The sequence below is a fragment of the Haliotis cracherodii genome, unplaced genomic scaffold (genome assembly GCF_022045235.1).
Source record: "Haliotis cracherodii isolate W230 unplaced genomic scaffold, xgHalCrac1.p SCAF_21, whole genome shotgun sequence".
NCBI lineage: Eukaryota > Metazoa > Mollusca > Gastropoda > Lepetellida > Haliotidae > Haliotis > Haliotis cracherodii.
The window spans coordinates 704,636-728,816 of record NW_027266277.1 but is presented as its reverse complement, the minus strand read 5'-3'; the positions used below and the strand labels follow the sequence as shown (position 1 = coordinate 728,816).

General features: G+C 34.2%; 1 protein-coding gene across 1 annotated transcript; it reads left to right on the top strand.

Annotated features, from left to right (window-relative positions):
* Window positions 1-19,928: 19,928 nt before the first annotated feature.
* LOC139470813 (pantetheinase-like) lies at window positions 19,929-22,343 on the top strand. The gene is made up of 2 exons (XM_071253108.1): window positions 19,929-20,266; window positions 21,060-22,343. Exons 1-2 carry the CDS (start codon window positions 20,096-20,098, stop codon window positions 22,341-22,343), a joined length of 1,455 nt encoding a protein of 484 aa, XP_071109209.1. The 5' UTR covers window positions 19,929-20,095.
* Window positions 22,344-24,181: the final 1,838 nt, after the last annotated feature.

Here is a 24,181-nt window from a genome sequence, read left to right as displayed (position 1 = left end):
AATGTATACATCACTTCATTTTCACCTCATTCCATGTACATATAACATTTATGTCTCCTCCTAAAATGTATACATCACTTCATTATCACCTCACTCCATTTATATGTATTCTTTATGTCTCCTCCTAAAATGTATACATCACTTCATTATCACCTCATTCCATGTAAATATAACCTTTATGTCTCCTCGTAAAATGTATACATCACTTCATTATCACCTCATTCCAAGTATATGTAACATTTATGTCTCGGCATAAAATGTATACATTACTTCAATATCACCTCATTCCACGTATATGTAACCTTTATGTCTCCGCATAAAATGTATACACCACTTCATTATCACCTCATTCCATGTACATATAACCTTTATGTCTCCTCGTAAAATGTATACACCCTTCAATATCATCTCATTCCAAGTATATGTAACCTTTATGTCTCTGCCTAAAATGGATACATTACTTCATTATCACCATGTACATATCACATTGATGCCTCCTCCTAAAATGTATACACCACTTCATTATCACCTGGATCATTGTACATATAACCTTTATGTCTCCGCCTGAAATGTATACATCACTTCATTATCACCCTATTCCATGTATATGTAACCTTTATCTCTCCTTATCAAATGTTTACTTAACTTCATTATCACCTCATTCCATGTACATATAACCTTTATGTCTCCTCCTTAAATGGATCCATTACTTCAATACCACCTCATTCCATGTATATATAGCCATTATCTCTCCTCCTAAAATGTATACATAACTTCATTATCACCTCATTCCATGTACATATAACCTTTATGTCTCCTCCTTAAATGGATCCATTACTTCAATACCATCTCAATCCATGTATATATAGCCATTATGTCTCCTCCTAAAATGTATACATCACTTTATTATCACCTCATTCCATGTATATGTAACCTTTATCTCTCCTCCTAAAATGTATTCATCACTTCATTATCACCTCATTCCATGTACATGTAGCCTTTATTTCTCCTCCTAAAATGTATACATCACTTCATTACCACATGATTCCATCTATTTATTTAACCTTTTTGTCTCCTCCTAAAATGTATACATCACTTCATTACCACATCATTCCATGTATATTTAACCTTTATGTCTCCTCCTAAAATGTATACATCACTTCATTACCACATCATTCCATGTATATTTAACATTTATGTCTCCTCGTAAAATGTATACATCACTTCAATATCACTTCATTCCATGTACATATAACCTTTATGTCTCCGCATAAAATGGATACGTCACTTCAATATCACCTCAATCCATGTACATATAACATTTATGTCTCGGCATAAAATGGATACATTACTTCAATATCACCTCATTCCACGTATATGTAACCTTTATGTCTCCGCATAAAATGTATACACCACTTCATTATCACCTCATTCCAAGAACATATAACCTTTATGTCTCCTCGTAAAATGTATACACCCTTCAATATCATCTCATTCCATGTATATGTAACCTTTATGTCTCTGCCTAAAATGGATACATTACTTCATTATCACCATGTACATATCACATTGATGCCTCCTCCTAAAATGTATACACCACTTCATTATCACCTGGATCATTGTACATATAACCTTTATGTCTCCGCCTGAAATGTATACATCACTTCATTATCACCCTATTCCATGTATATGTAACCTTTATGTCTCCTCATCAAATGTTTACTTAACTTCATTATCACCTCATTCCATGTACATATAACCTTTATGTCTCCTCCTTAAATGGATCCATTACTTCAATACCACCTCATTCCATGTATATATAACCATTATGTCTCCTCCTAAAATGTATACATCACTTTATTATCACCTCATTCCATATAATTAAAACTTTTATGTCTCCTCGTAAAATGTATACATAACTTCATTATCACCTCATTTCATGTACATATAACCTTGATCCCTCCTCCTAAAATGTATACATCAATTCATTATCACCTCATTCCATGTATATGTAACCTTTATGTCTCCACCTAAAATGTATACATCAATTCATTATCACCTCATTCCATGTACATATAACCTTTATTTCTCCTCCTTAAATGGATCCATTACTTCAATATCATCTCAATCCATGTATATATAACCATTATGTCTCCTCCTAAAATGTATACATCACTTCATTATCACCTCATTTCAAGAACATATAACCTTTATGTCTCCTCGTAAAATGTATACACCCTTCAATATCATCTCAATCCATGTATATGTAACCTTTATGTCTCTGCCTAAAATGGATACATTACTTCATTATCACCATGTACATATCACATTGATGCCTCCTCCTAAAATGTATACACCACTTCATTATCACCTGGATCATTGTACATATAACCTTTATGTCTCCGCCTGAAATGTATACATCACTTCATTATCACCCTATTCCATGTATATGTATTCTTTATGTCTCCTCCTAAAATGTGAAAATCACTTCATTATCACCTCATTCCTTGTACATATAACCTTTATTTCTCCTCCTTAAATGGATCCATTACTTCAATATCATCTCAATCCATGTATATATAACCATTATGTCTCCTCCTAAAATGTATACATCAATTCATTATCACCTCATTCCATATAATTATAACTTTTATGTCTCCTTGAAAAATGTATACATCACTTCATTATCACCTCATTCCATGTGTATGTAACCTTTATATCTCCTCCTAAAATGTATACATCAATTCATTATCACCTCATTCAATGTACATATAACATTTATGTCTCCTCGTAGAATGTATACATCACTTCATTATAACCTCATTCCATGTACATATAACCTTTATGTCTCCGCCTAAAATGGATACATTACTTCATTATCACCATGTACATATAACATTGATGTCTCCTCCTAAAATGTATACACCACTTCATTATCACCTGATTCCATGTACATATAACATTTATGTCTCCGCCTGAAATGTATACATCACTTCATTATCACCCTATTCAATGTATATGTAACCTTTTTGTCTCCTCATCAAATGTTTACTTAACTTCATTATCACCTCATTCCATGTACATATAACCTTTATGTCTCCTCCTTAAATGGATCAATTACTTCAATACCACCTCATTCCATGTATATATAACCATTATGTCTCCACCTAAAATGTATACATAACTTTATTATCACCTCATTCCATATAATTATAACTTTCATGTCTCCTTGTAAAATGTATACATCACTTCATTATCACCTCATTCCATGTATATGTAACCTTTATGTCTCCTCCTAAAATGTATACATCAATTCATTATCACCTCATTCCATGTACATATAACATTTATGTCTCCTCGTAAAATGTATATATCACTTCATTATCACCTCATTCCATGTACATATAACATTTATGTCTCCTCCTAAAATGTATACATCACTTCAATATCACATCATTCCATGTATATGTAACCTTTACGTCTCCTCCTAAAATGTATATATCACTTTATTACCACCTCATTCCATGTACATATAACATTTATGTCTCCTACTAAAATGTATATATCACTTCATTATCACCTTATTTCATGTACATTTAACCTTCATGCCTCCTCCTAAAATGTATACATCACTTCATTATCACCTCATTCCATGTACATGTAACATTTATGTCTCCACCTAAAATGTATATATCACTTCATTATCACCTCATTCCATGTACATATAACATCTATGTCTCCTCCTAAAATGTATACATCACTTCATTATCACATCATTCCATGTATATGTAACCTTTATATCTCCTCCTAAAATGTATACATAACTTCATTCTCACCTCATTCATGTATAATAACATGTACATATCACCTTTATGTGTCCTCCTAAAATGTATACATCACTTCATTATCACCTGATTCCATGTACATATAACATTTATGTCTCCTCCTTAAATGTATACATCACTTCATTATCACCTCATTCCATGTACATATAACATTTATGTCTCCTCCTAAAATGTATACATCACTTCATTATCACCTCATTCCATGTACATCTAACCTTAATGTCTCCTCCTAAAATGTATACATCACTTCATTATAACTTCATTCCATGTATATTTAAGCTTTATGTCTCCTCCTAAAATGTATAGGTAACTTCATTCTGACCTCATTCCATGTACATATAACCTTTATGTCTCCACCTAAAATGTATACATCACTTCATTATCAACTCATTTCATGTACATGTAAGCTTTATGTCTCCTCCTAAAATGTATACATCACTTCATTCTCACCTCATTCCATGTACATATAACCTTTATGTCTCCTCCTAAAATGTATACATCACTTCATTATCACCTCATTCCATATAATTATAACATTTATGTCTACTCCTAAAATGTATACATCACTTCATTATCACCTCATTCCATGTACATCTGACCTTGATGCCTCCTCCTAAAATGTATACATCACTTCATTATAACCTCATCCCATGTACATGTAACCTTTATGTCTCCTCGTAAAATATATACAGAACTTCATTATCACATAATTCCATGTGCATATAACATCTATGTCTCCTCCTAAAATGTATATACCACTTCATTATAACCTCATTCCATGTACATGTAACCTTGATCTCTGCGCCTAAAATGGATACATTACTTCATTTTCACCATGTACATATAACATTGATGTCTCCTCCTAAACTGTATACACTACTTCATTATCACCTGATTCCATGTACATATAACCTTTATGTCTCCGCCTGAAATGTATACATCACTTCATTATCACCCTATTCCATGTATATGTAACCTTTATGTCTCCTCCTCAAATGTTTACTTAACTTCATTATCACCTCATTCCATGTACATATAACCTTTATGTCTCCACCTAAAATGTATACATCACTTCATTATCAACTCATTTCATGTACATGTAAGCTTTATGTCTCCTCCTAAAATGTATACATAACTTCATTCTCACCTCATAACATGTGCATATAACCTTTATGTCTCCTCCTAAAATGTATACATCACTTCATTATCACCTCATTCCATGTGCATATAACATCTATGTCTCCTCCTAAAATGTATACACTACTTCATTATCACCTTATTCCATGTACATGTAACTTTTATGTCTCCTCGTAAAATATATACAGAACTTCAATATCACATAATTCCATGTGCATATAACGTCTATGTCTCCTCCTAAAATGTATACATCACTTCATTATAACCTCATTCCATGTACATGTAACCTTTATGTCTCCTCGTAAAATATATACAGAACTTCATTATCACATAATTCCATGTGCATATAACATCTATGTCTCCTCCTAAAATGTATACACCACTTCATTATAACCTCATTCCATGTACATGTAACCTTGATGTCTCCGCTTAAAATGGATACATTACTTCATTTTCACCATGTACATATAACATTGATGTCTCCTCCTAAACTGTATACACCACTTCATTATCACCTGATTCCATGTACATCTAACATTTATGTCTCCACCTAAAATGTATATATCACTTCATTATCACCTCATTTCATGTACATATAACCTTCATGCCTCCTCCTAAAATGTATACATCACTTCATTATCACCTCATTCCATGTACATCTAACATTTATGTCTCCACCTAAAATGTATATATCACTTCATTATCACCTCATTCCATGTACATATAACATTTATGTCTCCTCCTAAAATGTATACATCACTTCATTATAACATCATTCCATGTATATGTAACATTTATGTCTCCTCCTAAAATGTATACATCACTTCATTATCACATCATTCCATGTATATGTAACCTTTATGTCTCCTCCTAAAATGTATACATCACTTCATTATCACCTCATTCCATGTACATATAACATTTATGTCTCCTCGTAAAATGTATATATCACTTCATTATCACCTCATTTCATGTACATATAACCTTGATGCCTGCTCCTAAAATGTATACATCAATTCATTATCACCTCATTCCATGTATATGTAACCTTTATGTCTCCACCTAAAATATATACATCACTTCATTATCAACTCATTTCATGTACATGTAAGCTTTATGTCTCCTCCTAAAATGTATACATAACTTCATTCTCACCTCATTCATGTATAATAATATGTATATATAACCTTTATGTGTCCTAAAATGTATACATCACTTCATTATCACCTCATTCCATATAATTATAACTTTTATGTCTCCTCCTAAAATGTATATATCACTTCATTATCACCTCATTCCATGTATATGTAACCTTTATGTTTTATCTTAAAATGTATACATTCCTTCTTTATCACCTCATTCCATGTATATCTAACATTTATGTCTCCTCCTAAAATGTATATATCACTTCATTATCACACCATTCCATGTATATGCAACCTTTATGTCGCCTCCTAAAATGTATACATCACTTCATTATCACCTCATTCCATCTGATTATAACATCTATGTCTCCTCTTAAAATGTATACACTACTTCATTATCACCTCCATCCATGTACATATATCCTTGATGCCTCCTCCTAAAACGTATACATCACTTCATTATCACCTCATTCCATGTATATATAACATTTATGTCTTGGCATAAAATGGATACATTACTTCAATATCACCTCATTCCATGTATATGTAACCTTTATGTTACCGCATAAAATGTATACACCACTTTATTATCACCTCATTCCATGTACATATAACATTTATGTCTCCTCGTAAAATGTATACACCCGTTCAATATCACCTCATTCCATGTATATGTAACCTTTATGTCTCAGCCTAAAATGGATACATTACTTCATTATCACCATTTACATATAACATTGATGTCTCCTCCTAAAATGTATACATCACTTCATTATCACCTCATTCCATGTACATATAAGCTTTATGTCTCCGCCAGAAATGTATAGATCACTTCATTATCACCTCATTTAATTTAGATGTAACCTTTATGTCTCCTCCTAAAATGTATACACTACTTGATTATCACCTCATTCCATGTACATATAACATTTATCTCTCCTCCTAAAATGTATATATCACTTCATTATCACCTCATACCATGTATATGTAACCTTTATGTCTCCTCCTAAAATGTATACATCTCTTCATTATCACCTCATTCCTTGTACATATAACCTTTATGCCTCCTCCTAAAATGTATACATCACTTCATTATCACCTCATTCCATGTATATGTAACCTTTATGTCTCCACCTAAAATGTATACATCACTTCATTATCAACTCATTTCATGTATATGTAAGCTTTATGACTCCTCCTAAAATCTATACATGACTTCATTCTCACCTCATTCCATGTACATATAACCTTTATGCCTCCTCCTAAAATGTATACATCACTTCATAATCACCTCATTCCATATAATTATAACTGTTATGTCTCCTCCTAAAATGTATACATCACTTCATTATCACCTCATTCCATGTGCATATAACATCTATGTCTCCTCCCAAAAATGTATACACTACTTCATTATCACCTCATTCCATGTACATATAACCTTGATGCCTCCTCCTAAAATGTATACATCACTTCATTATCACCTCATTCCATATAATTATAACTGTTATGTCTCCTCCTAAAATGTATACATCACTTCATTATCACCTCATTCCATGTGCATATAACATCTATGTCTCTTCCCAAAAATGTATACACTACTTCATTATCACCTCATTCCATGTACATATAACCTTGATGCCTCCTCCTAAAATGTATACATCACTTCATTATCACCTCATTCCATGTACATGTAACCTTTATGTCTCCTCGTAAAATATATACAGAACTTCATTATCACATGATTCCATGTGCATATAACGTCTATGTCTCCTCCTAAAATGTATACACCACTTCATGATAACCTCATTCCATGTACATATAACCTTGATGCCTCCTCCTAAAATGTATACATCACTTCATTATCAACTCATTTCATGTACATGTAAGCTTTATGTCTCCTCCTAAAATCTATACATAACTTCATTCTCACCTCATTCCATGTACATATAACGTTTATGCCTCCTCCTAAAATGTATACATCACTTCATTATCACCTTATTCCATATAATTATAACTGTTATGTCTCCTCCTAAAATGTATAGATCACTTCATTATCACCTCATTCCATGTGCATATAACATCTATGTCTCCTCCCAAAAATGTATACACTACTTCATTATAACCTCATTCCATGTACATATAACCTTGATGCCTCCTCCTAAAATGTATACATCACTTCATTATCACCTCATTCCATGTACATATAACCTTTATGTCTCCTCGTAAAATATATACAGAACTTCATTATCACATGATTCCATGTGCATATAAAGTCTATGTCTCCTCCTAAAATGTATACACCACTTCATTATAACCTCATTCCATGTACATATAACCTTGATGCCTCCTCCTAAAATGTATACATCACTTCATTATCACCTCATTCCATGTACATATAACATTTATGTCTCCTTATAAAATGGATACGTCACTAGAATATCACCTCAATCCATGTACATATAACCTTTATGTCTCGGCATAAAATGGATACATTACTTCAATATCACCTCATTCCATGTATATGTAACCTTTATGTCTCCTCGTAAAATGTATACACCCTTCAATATCACCTCATTCCATGTACATATAACCTTTATGTCTCCTCGTAAAATGTATACACCCTTCAATATCACCTCATTCCTTGTATATGTAACCTTTATGTCTCCGCCTAAAATGGATACATTACTTCATTATCACCATGTACATATAACATTGATGTCTCCTCCTAAAATGTATACACCACTTCATTATCACCTGATTCCATGTACATATAACCTTTATGTCTCCACCTAAAATTTATACATCACTTCATTATCAACTCATTTCATGTACATGTAAGCTTTATGTCTCCTCCTAAAATGTATACATATCTTCATTCTCACCTCATTCATGTATAATAACATGTACATATAACCTTTATGTGTCCTCCTAAAATGTATACATCACTTCATTATCACCTCATTCCATATAATTATAACTTTTATGTCTCCTCCTAAAATGTATATATGACTTCATTATCACCTCATTCCATGTAAATGTAACCTTTATGTTTCCTCTTAAAATGTATACATCCTTCATTATCAACTCATTCCATGTATATTTAACATTTATGTCTCCTCCTCCTAAAATGTATATATCACTTCATTATCACACCATTCCATGTATATGCAACCTTTATGTCGCCTCCTAAAATGTATACATCACTTCATTATCACCTTATTCCATCTGCATAAAACATATATGTCTCCTCCTAAAATGTATACACTACTTCATTATCACCTTATTCCATGTACATATATCCTTGATGCCTCCTCCTAAAATGTATACATCACTTCATTAATACCTCATTCCATGTATATGTAACCTTTATGTTTCCCCTTAAAATGTATACATCCTTCATTATCAACTCATTCCATGTATATTTAACATTTATGTCTCCTCCTAAAATGTATATATCACTTCATTATCACACCATTCCATGTATATGCAACCTTTATGTCGTCTCCTTAAACGTATACATCACTTCATTATCACCTCACTCCATGCATATGTATTCTTTATGTCTCCTCCTCAAATGTATACATCACTTCATTATCACCTCATTCCATGTACATATAACCTTTATGTCTCCTCCTTAAATGGATCCATTACTTCAATACCATCTCAATCCATGTATATATAACATTATGTCTCCTCCTAAAATGTATACATCACTTCATTATCACCTCATTCCATATAATCATAACTTTTATATCTACTTGAAAAATGTATACATCACTTCATTATCACCTCATTCCATGTATATGTAACCTTTATGTCTCCTCCTAAAATGTATACATCAATTCATTATCACCTCATTCCATGTACATATAACATTTATTTCTACTCCTAAAATGTATACATCACTTCATTATCACCTCATTCCATGTACATCTAACCTTAATGCCTCCTCCTAAAATGTATACATCACTTCATTATAACTTCATTCCATGTATATGTAACCTTTATGTCTCCACCTAAAATGTATACATCACTTCATTATCAACTCATTTCATGTACATGTAAGCTTTATGTCTCCTCCTAAAATGTATAGATAACTTCATTCTCACCTCATTCCATGTACATATAACATTTATGTCTCCTCCTTAAATGTATACATCACTTCATTATCACCTCATTCCATGTACATATAACATTTATTTCTACTCCTAAAATGTATACATCACTTCATTATCACCTCATTCCATGTACATCTAACCTTAATGCCTCCTCCTAAAATGTATACATCACTTCATTATAACTTCATTCCATGTATATGTAACCTTTATGTCTCCACTTAAAATGTATACATCACATCATTATCAACTCATTTCATGTACATGTAAGCTTTATGTCTCCTCCTAAAATGTATACATAACTTCATTCTCACCTCATTCATGTATAATAACATGTACATATAAAATTTATGTGTCCTCCTAAAATGTATACATCACTTCATTAACACCTCATTCCATGTACATATAACATTTATGTCTCCTCCTAAAATGTATACATTACTTCATTATCACCTCATTCCATGTACATCTAACCTTGATGCCTCCTCCTAAAATGTATACATCACTTCATTATAACCTCATTCCATGTACATGTAATCTTTATGTCTCCTCGTATAATATATACAGAACTTCATTATCACATAATTCCATGTGCATATAACATCTATGTCTCCTCCTAAAATGTATACACCACTTCATTATAACCTCATTCCATGTACGTATAACCTTGATGTCTCCGCCTAAAATGGATACATTACTTCATTTTCACCATGTACATATAACATTGATGTCTCCTCCTAAACTGTATACACTACTTCATTATCACCTGATTCCATGTACATATAACCTTTATGTCTCCGCCTGAAATGTATACATCACTTCATTATCACCCTATTCCATGTATATGTAAGCTTTATGTCTCCTCCTCAAATGTTTACTTAACTTCATTATCACCTCATTCCATGTACATATAACCTTTATGTCTCCACCTAAAATGTATACATCACTTCATTATCACCTCATTTCATGTACATGTAAGCTTTATGTCTCCTCCTAAAATCTATACATAACTTCATTCTCACCTCATAACATGTGCATATAACCTTTATGTCTCCTCCTAAAATGTATACATCACTTCATTATCACCTCATTCCATATAATTATAACATTTATGTCTCCTCCTAAAATGTATACATCACTTCATTATCACCTCATTCCATGTGCATATAACATCTATGTCTCCTCCTAAAATGTATACACTACTTCATTATCACCTCATTCCATGTACATGTAACCTTTATGTCTCCTCGTAAAATATATACAGAACTTCATTATCACATAATTCCATATGCATATAACGTCTATGTCTCCTCCTAAAATGTATACACCACTTCATTATAACCTCATTCAATGTACATATAACCTTTATGTCTCTGCCTAAAATGGATACATTACTTCATTATCACCATGTACATATAACATTGATGTCTCCTCCTAAAATGTATACATCACTTCATTATCACCTGATTCCATGTACATATAACCTTTATGTCTCCGCCTGAAATGTATACATCACTTCATTATCACCTCATTTCATGTACATATAACCTTCATGCCTCCTCCTAAAATGGATACATCACTTCATTATCACCTCATTCCATGTACATCTAACATTTATGTCTCCACCTAAAATGTATATATCACTTCATTATCACCTCATTTCATGTACATATAACCTTCATGCCTCCTCCTAAAATGTATACATCACTTCATTATCACCTCATTCCATGTACATTTAACATTTATGTCTCCACCTAAAATGTATATATCACTTCATTATCACCCTGTTCCATGTACATATAACATTTATGTCTCCTCCTAAAATGTATACATCACTTCAATATCACATCATTCCATGTATATGTAACCTTTATGTCTCCTCCTAAAATGTATACATTACTTCATTATCACCTCATTCCATGTACATCTAACCTTGATGCCTCCTCCTAAAATGTATACATCACTTCATTATAACCTCATTCCATGTACATGTAATCTTTATGTCTCCTCGTATAATATATACAGAACTTCATTATCACATAATTCCATGTGCATATAACATCTATGTCTCCTCCTAAAATGTATACACCACTTCATTATAACCTCATTCCATGTACGTATAACCTTGATGTCTCCGCCTAAAATGGATACATTACTTCATTTTCACCATGTACATATAACATTGATGTCTCCTCCTAAACTGTATACACTACTTCATTATCACCTGATTCCATGTACATATAACCTTTATGTCTCCGCCTGAAATGTATACATCACTTCATTATCACCCTATTCCATGTATATGTAAGCTTTATGTCTCCTCCTCAAATGTTTACTTAACTTCATTATCACCTCATTCCATGTACATATAACCTTTATGTCTCCACCTAAAATGTATACATCACTTCATTATCACCTCATTTCATGTACATGTAAGCTTTATGTCTCCTCCTAAAATCTATACATAACTTCATTCTCACCTCATAACATGTGCATATAACCTTTATGTCTCCTCCTAAAATGTATACATCACTTCATTATCACCTCATTCCATATAATTATAACATTTATGTCTCCTCCTAAAATGTATACATCACTTCATTATCACCTCATTCCATGTGCATATAACATCTATGTCTCCTCCTAAAATGTATACACTACTTCATTATCACCTCATTCCATGTACATGTAACCTTTATGTCTCCTCGTAAAATATATACAGAACTTCATTATCACATAATTCCATATGCATATAACGTCTATGTCTCCTCCTAAAATGTATACACCACTTCATTATAACCTCATTCAATGTACATATAACCTTTATGTCTCTGCCTAAAATGGATACATTACTTCATTATCACCATGTACATATAACATTGATGTCTCCTCCTAAAATGTATACATCACTTCATTATCACCTGATTCCATGTACATATAACCTTTATGTCTCCGCCTGAAATGTATACATCACTTCATTATCACCTCATTTCATGTACATATAACCTTCATGCCTCCTCCTAAAATGGATACATCACTTCATTATCACCTCATTCCATGTACATCTAACATTTATGTCTCCACCTAAAATGTATATATCACTTCATTATCACCTCATTTCATGTACATATAACCTTCATGCCTCCTCCTAAAATGTATACATCACTTCATTATCACCTCATTCCATGTACATTTAACATTTATGTCTCCACCTAAAATGTATATATCACTTCATTATCACCCTGTTCCATGTACATATAACATTTATGTCTCCTCCTAAAATGTATACATCACTTCAATATCACATCATTCCATGTATATGTAACCTTTATGTCTCCTCCTAAAATGTATACATCACTTCATTATCACCTCATTCCATGTACATATAACATTTATGTCTCCTCCTAAAATGTATACATCACTTCAATATCACATCATTCCATGTATATGTAACCTTTATGTCTCCTCCTAAAATCTATAAATAACTTCATTATCACCTCATTTCATGTACATATAACCTTGATGCCTGCTCCTAAAATGTATACATCAATTCATTATCACCTCATTCCATGTATATGTAACCTTTATGTCTCCACCTAAAATATATACATCACTTCATTATCAACTCATTTCATGTAAATGTAAGCTTTATGTCTCCTCCTAAAATGTATACATAACTTCATTCTCACCTCATTCATGTATAATAACATGTATATATAACCTTTATGTGTCCTAAAATGTATACATCACTTCATTATCACCTCATTCCATATAATTATAACTTTTATGTCTCCTCCTAAAATGTATATATCACTTCATTATCACCTCATTCCATGTATATGTAACCTTTATGTTTCCTCTTAAAATGTATACATTCCTTCTTTATCACCTCATTCCATGTATATCTAACATTTATGTCTCCTCCTAAAATGTATATATCAATTCATTATCACACCATTCCATGTAAATGCAACCTTTATGTCGCCTCCTAAAATGTATACATCACTTCATTATCACCTCATTCCATCTGATTATAACATCTATGTCTCCTCTTAAAATGTATACACTACTTCATTATCACCTCCATCCATGTACATATATCCTTGATGCCTCCTCCTAAAACGTATACATCACTTCATTATCACCTCATTCTATGTACATATAACATTTATGTCTTGGCATAAAATGGATACATTACTTCAATATCACCTCATTCCATGTATATGTAACCTTTATGTTACCGCATAAAATGTATACACCACTTTATTATCACCTCATTCCATGTACATATAACCTTTATGTCTCCTCGTAAAATGTATATACCCGTTCAATATCACCTCATTCCATGTATATGTAACCTTTATCTCTCTGCCTAAAATGGATACATTACTTCATTATCACCATTTACATATAACATTGATGTCTCCTCCTAAAATGTATACATCACTTCATTATCACCTCATTCCATGTACATATAACCTTTATGTCTCCGCCAGAAATGTATAGATCACTTCATTATCACCTCATTCCATGTATATGTAACCTTTATGTCTCCTCCTAAAATGTATACACTACTTGATTATCACCTCATTCCATGTACATATAACATTTATCTCTCCTCCTAAAATGTATGTATCACTTCATTATCACCTCATACCATGTATATGTAACCTTTATGTCTCCTCCTAAAATGTATACATCTTTTCATTATCACCTCATTCCATGTACATATAACCTTTATGTGTCCTCCTAAAATGTATACATCACTTCATTATCACCTCGTTCCATGTATATGTAACCTTTATGTCTCCACCTAAAATGTATACATCACTTCATTATCAACTCATTTCATGTACATGTAAGCTTTATGCCTCCTCCTAAAATGTATACATCACTTCATTATCACCTCATTCCATATAATTATAACTGTTATGTCTCCTCCTAAAATGTATACATCACTTCATTATCACCTCATTCCATGTGCATATAACATCTATGTCTCCTCCGAAAAATGTATACACTACTTCATTATCACCTCATTCCATGTACATATAACCTTGATGCCTCCTCCTAAAATGTATACATCACTTCATTATCAACTCATTTCATGTACATGTAACCTTTATGTCTCCTCGTAAAATATATACAGAACTTCATTATCACATGATTCCATGTGCATATAAAGTCTATGTCTCCTCCTAAAATGTATACACCACTTCATTATAACCTCATTCCATGTACATGTAACCTTGATGCCTCCTCCTAAAATGTATACATCACTTCATTATCAACTCATTTCATGTACATGTAAGCTTTATGTCTCCTCCTAAAATCTATACATAACTTCATTCTCACCTCATTCCATGTACATATAACGTTTATGCCTCCTCCTAAAATGTATACATCACTTCATTATCACCTTATTCCATATAATTATAACTGTTATGTCTCCTCCTAAAATGTATAGATCACTTCATTATCACCTCATTCCATGTGCATATAACATCTATGTCTCCTCCCAAAAATGTATACACTACTTCATTATAACCTCATTCCATGTACATATAACCTTGATGCCTCCTCCTAAAATGTATACATCACTTCATTATCACCTCATTCCATGTACATGTAACCTTTATGTCTCCTCGTAAAATATATACAGAACTTCATTATCACATGATTCCATGTGCATATAAAGTCTATGTCTCCTCCTAAAATGTATACACCACTTCATTATAACCTCATTCCATGTACATATAACCTTGATGCCTCCTCCTAAAATGTATACATCACTTCATTATCACCTCATTCCATGTACATATAACATTTATGTCTCCTTATAAAATGGATACGTCACTAGAATATCACCTCAATCCATGTACATATAACCTTTATGTCTCGGCATAAAATGGATACATTACTTCAATATCACCTCATTCCATGTATATGTAACCTTTTTGTCTCCTCGTAAAATGTATACACCCTTCAATATCACCTCATTCCATGTACATATAACCTTTATGTCTCCTCGTAAAATGTATACACCCTTCAATATCACCTCATTCCTTGTATATGTAACCTTTATGTCTCCGCCTAAAATGGATACATTACTTCATTATCACCATGTACATATAACATTGATGTCTCCTCCTAAAATGTATACACCACTTCATTATCACCTGATTCCATGTACATATAACCTTTATGTCTCCACCTAAAATGTATACATCACTTCATTATCAACTCATTTCATGTACATGTAAGCTTTATGTCTCCTCCTAAAATGTATACATATCTTCATTCTCACCTGATTCATGTATAATAACATGTACATATAACCTTTATGTGTCCTCCTAAAATGTATACATCACTTCATTATCACCTCATTCCATATAATTATAACTTTTATGTCTCCTACTAAAATGTATATATCACTTCATTATCACCTCATTCCATGTATATGTAACCTTTATGTTTCCTCTTAAAATGTATACATCCTTCATTATCAACTCATTCCATGTATATTTAACATTTATGTCTCCTCCTAAAATGTATATATCACTTCATTATCACACCATTCCATGTATATGCAACCTTTATGTCGCCTCCTAAAATGTATACATCACTTCATTATCACCTCATTCCATCTGCATAAAACACATATGTCTCCTCTTAAAATGTATACACTACTTCATTATCACCTTATTCCATGTACATATATCCTTGATGCCTCCTCCTAAAATGTATACATCACTTCATTATCACCTCATTCCATGTACATATAACCTTTATGTGTGAAATAAAATGGATACATTATTTCAATATCACCTCATTCCATGTATATGTAACCTTTATTATACCGCATAAAATGTATACACCACTTCATTATCACCTCATTCCATGTACATATAACCTTTATGTCTCCTCGTAAAATGTATACACCCGTTCAATATCACCTCATTCCATGTATATGTAACCTTTATGTCTCAGCCTAAAATGGATACATTACTTCAATATCACCATTTACATATAACATTGATGTCTCCTCCTAAAATGTATACATCAGTTCATTATCACCTCATTCCATGCACATATAAGCTTTATGTCTCCGCCAGAAATGTATAGATCACTTCATTATCACCTCATTCCATGTATATGTAACCTTTATGTCTCCTCCTAAAATGTATACACTACTTGAATATCACCTCATTCCATGTACATATAACATTTATGTCTCCTCGTAAAATGTATGTATCACTTCATTATCACCTCATACCATGTATATGTAACCTTTATGTCTCCACCTAAAATGTATACATCTCTTCATTATCACCTCATTCCATGTACATATAATATTTATGTCTCCGAGTAAAATGTATAGATCACTTCATTATCACCTCATTCCATGTATATGTAACCTTTATGTCTCCTCCTAAAATGTATACACTATTTGAATATCACCTCATTCCATGTACATATAACATTTATGTCTCCTCGTAAAATGTATATATGACTTCATTATCACCTCATACCATGTATATGTAACCTTTATGTCTCCACCTAAAATGTATACATCTCTTCATTATCACCTCATTCCATGTACATATAACATTTATGTCTCCGCATAAAATGTATATATCACTTCATTATCACCCTGTTCCATGTATATGTAACCTTTATGTTTACTCGCAAAATGTATACATCACTTCATTATCACCTCATTCCATGTACATGTAACATTTATGTCTCCTCCTAAAATGTATAAATCACTTCATTATCACCTCACTCCATGTATATGTATTCTTTATGTCTCCTCCTAAAATGTATACATAACTTCATTCTCACCTCATTCCATGTACATATAACCTTTATGTCTCCTCCTAAAATGTATACATCACTTCATTATCACCTCATTCCATATAATTAAAACTGTTATGTCTCCTAAAAAAATGTATACAGCACTTCATTATCAACTCATTTCATGTATATGTAACCTTTATGTCTCCTCCTAAAATGTATACATAACTTCATTCTCACCTCATTCCATGTGCATATAACCTTTATGTCTCCTCCTAAAATGTATACATCAATTCATTATCACCTCATTCCATGTACATATAACATTTATGTCTCCTCCTAAAATGTATATATCACTTCATTATCACCCTGTTCCATGTATATGTAACCTTTATGTTTCCTAGTAAAATGTATACATCACTTCATTATCACCTCATTCCATGTACATATAACATTTATGTCTCCTCCTAAAATGTATAAATAACTTCATTATCACCTCACTCCATGTATATGTAGTCTTTATGTCTCCTCCTAAAATGGATACATCACTTCATTATCACCTCATTCCATGTACATATAACCTTTATGTCTCCTCCTAAAATGTATACATCACTTCAATATCAACTTATTCCATGTACATATAACCTTTATCTCTCCTCTTAAAATGGATACATCACTTCAATATCACCCCATTCCATGTATATAAAACCTTTATGTCTCCTCCTAAAATGGATACATCACTTCAATATCACCTCAATCCATGTACATATAACCTTTATGTCTCCTCCTAAAATGTATACATCACTTCAAAATCACCTCATTCCGTGTATATAAAACCTTTATGTCTCCTCCTAAAATGTATACATCACTTCAATATCACCTCATTCCGTGTATATAAAACCTTTATGTCACACCTTAAAATGTATACATCACTTCAATATCACCCCATTCCATGTATATATAACAGTTATGTCTCCTCCTAAAATGTATACGCCACTTTATTATCACCTCATTCCATGTATATAACCTTTATATCTCCTCCTAAAATGTCTAAATTACTTCGTTATCACCTCATCCGATGTATATATAACCTTTATGTCTCCTCCTAAAATGCATTAATCACTTCAATATCACCTCATTCGATGTACATATAATCTTTATGCATATGTCTCCTCCTGAGGTGAATGCACCACTTCAATATCACCTCATTCCATGTATTTATAATCTTTATGTCTCCTCCTAAAAGGTATACATCACTTCAATATCATCTCGTTCCATGTATATATAACTTTATGTCTCCTCCTAAGATGTATATGTCACCTCCAAACATGCTTATATATATTCTATATCACCTCCTGTAAGGTTTATAGCACTTATATATCAGCATCTAAAATATATAAAATATCACCTTTATATCAGTGGGATAAAAATATATTTCCATATCACCGCCTATAATGTATATATCACTCTCACAGGGTCTACTTACCGGTATATCGCTCCTGTTACCATGCTTATATAACACCACTCACATACACATAAACATTAACACACACACACACATACTCACATTACACATGTACACGTAGATCGATGCTCAGGATGTCAGTCACTGGATTGTCTTGTCATTTCGCTGGAATATTGCTGAGTGCGGCGTTGAACAACGATCACACATACACACTCACACTCACACTCACACACACACACACACACACACACACACACACACACACATAAATATATATATATAATAAACACTGACATAATCTAATATCTAATCTCATATCTAATTATTGTTCCCACAATTTGCTGTTTCTCGGCTGACACAGCCCCCACCACACCCTTATCTTGGACAGGTAATGATTACGTCACAGCAACCACTTCTTTGTGACCCAGGAATACCGTCTTCCTTCACGAGACGCCGCTTTTATGTTCTAGAAAGTATTTGTCGTCACGCGCATGTCAGGTAATAGCACGAATTTCGGAATCGGTTATTAGAACGTCCATTTGACAACCTGTAGTCATCGCTTCGACCTGGATATACATCACGCTGACGATGTTGCTGTGTGTGGAGTCGGGAGAGTCAAGGACGTTTCGAGCTGCAGTTCTTGAACATGCACTGCACCTTCCCAACACAACTTCAGTCGTATCCAGGCAACAAGCACTGGCGAATGTTGAGCCTAATCTGGCCGAATTCGAACGCCAAGCTGCAATCGCTGGTTCACAGGTAGGACACTTCGGGGCTAAATTGATGTATTTGACTTGTCATGAAATATTTCCTTTATAATGTAGACGTACATGTACAGCATGGGTGGTGATATTTGTGTCTCGTAGTAAAATGGATAGAGCGCCTGCCACGAGAGCCGAAGGTCAGTGGTTCGATCCCCGGCCGCGTCATACCAAAAGACGTTAAAAGATGGTGCTTGCTGCTACCCTGTCTGTGCACCGCCAACTCGTCGTCAACAGATATTTTCCAAGTCTTTTCACGTTTTAAATCAAGGTGCTCACGTGATTTGATGCACTTCGCGAGGTAAAACCCGTTTTATCACAATATAGATATTGATTATCGATCAGGTCGTCTGGTATCTCCGTGAGCTAGCACTATAAAGCGGCATCAGTCCGGACTAGTAAAAGCAGTCACACAAACACACACACGTACATGCACGTCGCTATATCAGGGCAATTATCTTGGACGCGACGTTAAACCCAATTTCACCTCACCTATTACGTTCCATGTTGGGAAATTGAATCAACACAGTGATAGGGTACACACTACAGGTGACACCGACCAACATGTGACAGTGTCACTGTAGAGCTATACACTGATAATAATATACACATCTGTTATATGCAGCGTTATCTTTTCGTGGCGAACAATCCTGTTGTTATACCAACTAAACACGTTAGTGTCAATCAAATAAATTGAAAAAAAACCCATACCTGTTAATATTCTATTTAATAATGACATTTGATTGTGATCGCTATTAATATGAAATTGTACCATATTCTATTCCTTTCAGAGTGTTGATATTCTGGTCACACCCGAAGATGGAATATACGGCTGGCGGGTTACAAGAAGAACAATAAGACCGTATATGGAAACAATCCCAGATCCAAGGAACGTGACATGGAACCCGTGTACCGCCCCCGCAGACATACCCAACGTCGACGTCCAACGACGTCTGGGCTGCATGGCCCGTGACAACTCGCTCTACCTGGTAGCCAACTACGGCGATATACAACCTTGCTCTGTCCGAAACGACCCCAACTGCCCTTCCGATGGCCACTACCAATACAACACGGACATTGTGTTCGACCCGAACGGTACACTCATCGCGAGGTACCACAAAAAGCATCTCTTCTTTGAATACCAGTTTGACGAACCTACTGAAGCAGAGAACGTCGTGTTTGAGACGCAGTTTGGCAGATTTGGCGTCTTCACCAGCTTTGACATTTTGTTTGAGAAGCCAGCAATATCTCTCATTGAAGACCTCAGTGTGGGCAACATCGTGTTCCCTACAGCGTGGATGGACGCCCTTCCCCTCCTGGCCGCGGTGCAATTCCACTCAGCATTCGCCATGGGGATGGGCGTGAACTTCCTCGCCGCAAACATCCATCGGCCCGGGAACAGGTTTCACGGCAGTGGTGTTTACACGCCAGATGGCGCTGCGGTATACTACTACAATGACACTATCGGGACTGGAGGCGGAAAACTCCTTATTGAAGACATCGAGGTTATGGATAAACCTGCACGTCCACCTGTTGAGGACCAACCAAAACCAGACTCGAAGATGCTCAGCGTGGATCAGTTTGAGTTTAAGTCCTACCTTTTCAATGATCTGTTTAACTTTGTATACCTCCGAGATCCTCACGCTGACGAAATCAAGGTCTACCACAACAATCTCTGTTGTCACGCTACGTACACGGCCGACCTTAATGAAAGTGACATGTATGCTCTCGGCGCATTTGATGGTCTTCACACATACGAGGGGCAATATTACCTTCAAATATGTACAATGCTTAAATGTGCCAATTCATCCCATTCAAGCTGTGGTACACCAACATTTGATGCCAGCTCCATCTTCTCCAACACTGACATCCAGGGCACATTCAGCACACCCTACATCTTCCCGGAAGTGCTGATGTCAGACACCGGAAGTCTCGCCTTAGCGCAGACGCAGTTGAGTTTCAAGAACGGAAGTCTCGTCACAAAGAATCCCCTGGATCTTCCGTTGTTGTCTGCGACTCTGTTTGGACGGAAGTACAGCTCGGACAACGGTTTCGACGACAAGGAGTCTGGTTGATGCGGTCGCGACAGCATTCTACTTACTATCCACCTGTCCCTGGTCTTAACACTGTTTCTCAAATGAAGATGACACGTGACACCTGATTGAGGCTTCGACTCAAGAATCTTATCCAAAAAGTGTATCTAGAGTAATAACTAATAACTGGATTACAATTTCAATATAAAAACTGTTAATACAAAATTGATATAATCCCTGTTAATAAGTGGAATACTTCTATTTGTCTGCTGCGTGTCAAAATATTATTTCATGTACTCAATATATGTTGCTTTCAAATTAAAACCAGTTTCTCTGATGCGGGTGCGTGTATGTGTGCGTATTCTTGTCTGTTCATGTTCGTCTGAGTAATGGTACCAGACAGTTTCAGTGCATTCAGACTTGCAGATGTGTATGTGATGCGTTGATGATATTACACAAGAGTATGCGTATGATTAGTTGTCAGTTAAACAGTATGGTTGATGAAGTATGCTTTATGTACTGAAGTGTCATTACAACCCTTGTCTTCAACAACTGATCACGAGATGCAGATAACATACCGCATCCTCTGTACTATAGTCTCGTGTTGCCTTTTAGCCAAGAATTAATGTGATTAATACGTTGCAAGGTTCCCACAAGAGATATCGTTTGGGTGACATCAAGCAATATTCACATTGTAGATATTGCTGCAATGAAATTGCATCACGATGCTTTGAAGACCATTGTGACGTCATTGGTTACCATGACGTCAGATTCAAATGACAACACTCATGGCTCTGCTACTGAAGCTGTAAGCAGTATTTTTTACACTTATTACTTATTACAGTCTACACATTGAAAAAGTTGGACAAATGATGTTGGATGATAAATAAAATCTCGATGGAGTATCTTTTGATATCAAATATATCAACACTCGTTGATATATGTGATATCAAAGACACTCGGGTGAGATTCTCTATGTATTATGACATTAATCGACAACATTTTTGTCATTATGATTGGAAGGGAATTCTTTTTAATACTTTGGTTTTACTTATTCCTTTAATATTGAGTGAGTGAGTGAGTGAGTATAGTTTTACGGCGCCTTTAGCAATATTCCAGCAAGGGACACCAGAAGTTGGCTTCCCACATTGTACCGATGTGGGGAGTCGAACCTGGGTCTTCGGCGTGACGAGCGAACACTTTAACCACTAGGCTACCCCACAACCTCTCTATTCTGGACTTAGTTTTCAATTTTTGAATTAAATAACAGTATTTGTTTCATGAGTATTACAAGTACTTGTATTCCCCGAAGTAATTATGGTCAACACGATAGCCCAGTCTCGTCACGATAATGTCCTTAGTTCGATTTCCCTTCCAAATTGTGCAAATAGGCATTTAAGTCACTCACACGCTCACCATGATCCCGAGGCACGGGACTTAACTGTCTTGTTCCCACCCTTGCCGAACTAAGCTGGAATTTCCATGCTCAATCTTAGCACCACCAGTGGCTATAACGAGTTATGTCCCTTCTATGTCCGTCCTATTGACCAATCAGATTCCAACAAAATGGCGGCGCACAGTCAAGACCATCTGATCGATAATAAAGATCTATATTGTAATAAAACGGGAAGATTTTTCACTATAAGGTATGTCGATGTTTTCGTATTTTTTCTGGTATTTTTTTCATTTAGACGGTTCATAAGTTGGATAAAACACGGTTCCTCAGTTTGGGTTGAAAATGTAAAACCTTGAACTCGGGCTTTTTCCTCGTTCGCTGTTTTACATTTTCAACTAAACGGAGGCGTGTTTTATCCTATACAATGTGTCTTAACAGAATCTAAAATAACTGATGCTGATTATAAACATGTTCTCTATGTGTG

Coding starts and splice junctions, on each gene's coding strand:
- LOC139470813 (XM_071253108.1), top strand. CDS start 20,096: ATGTTGCTGTGTGTGGAGTCGGGAGAGTCAAGGACGTTTCGAGCTGCA. Junction 20,267..21,059: donor CTGCAATCGCTGGTTCACAG/GTAGGACACTTC, acceptor TATTCCTTTCAG/AGTGTTGATATTCTGGTCAC.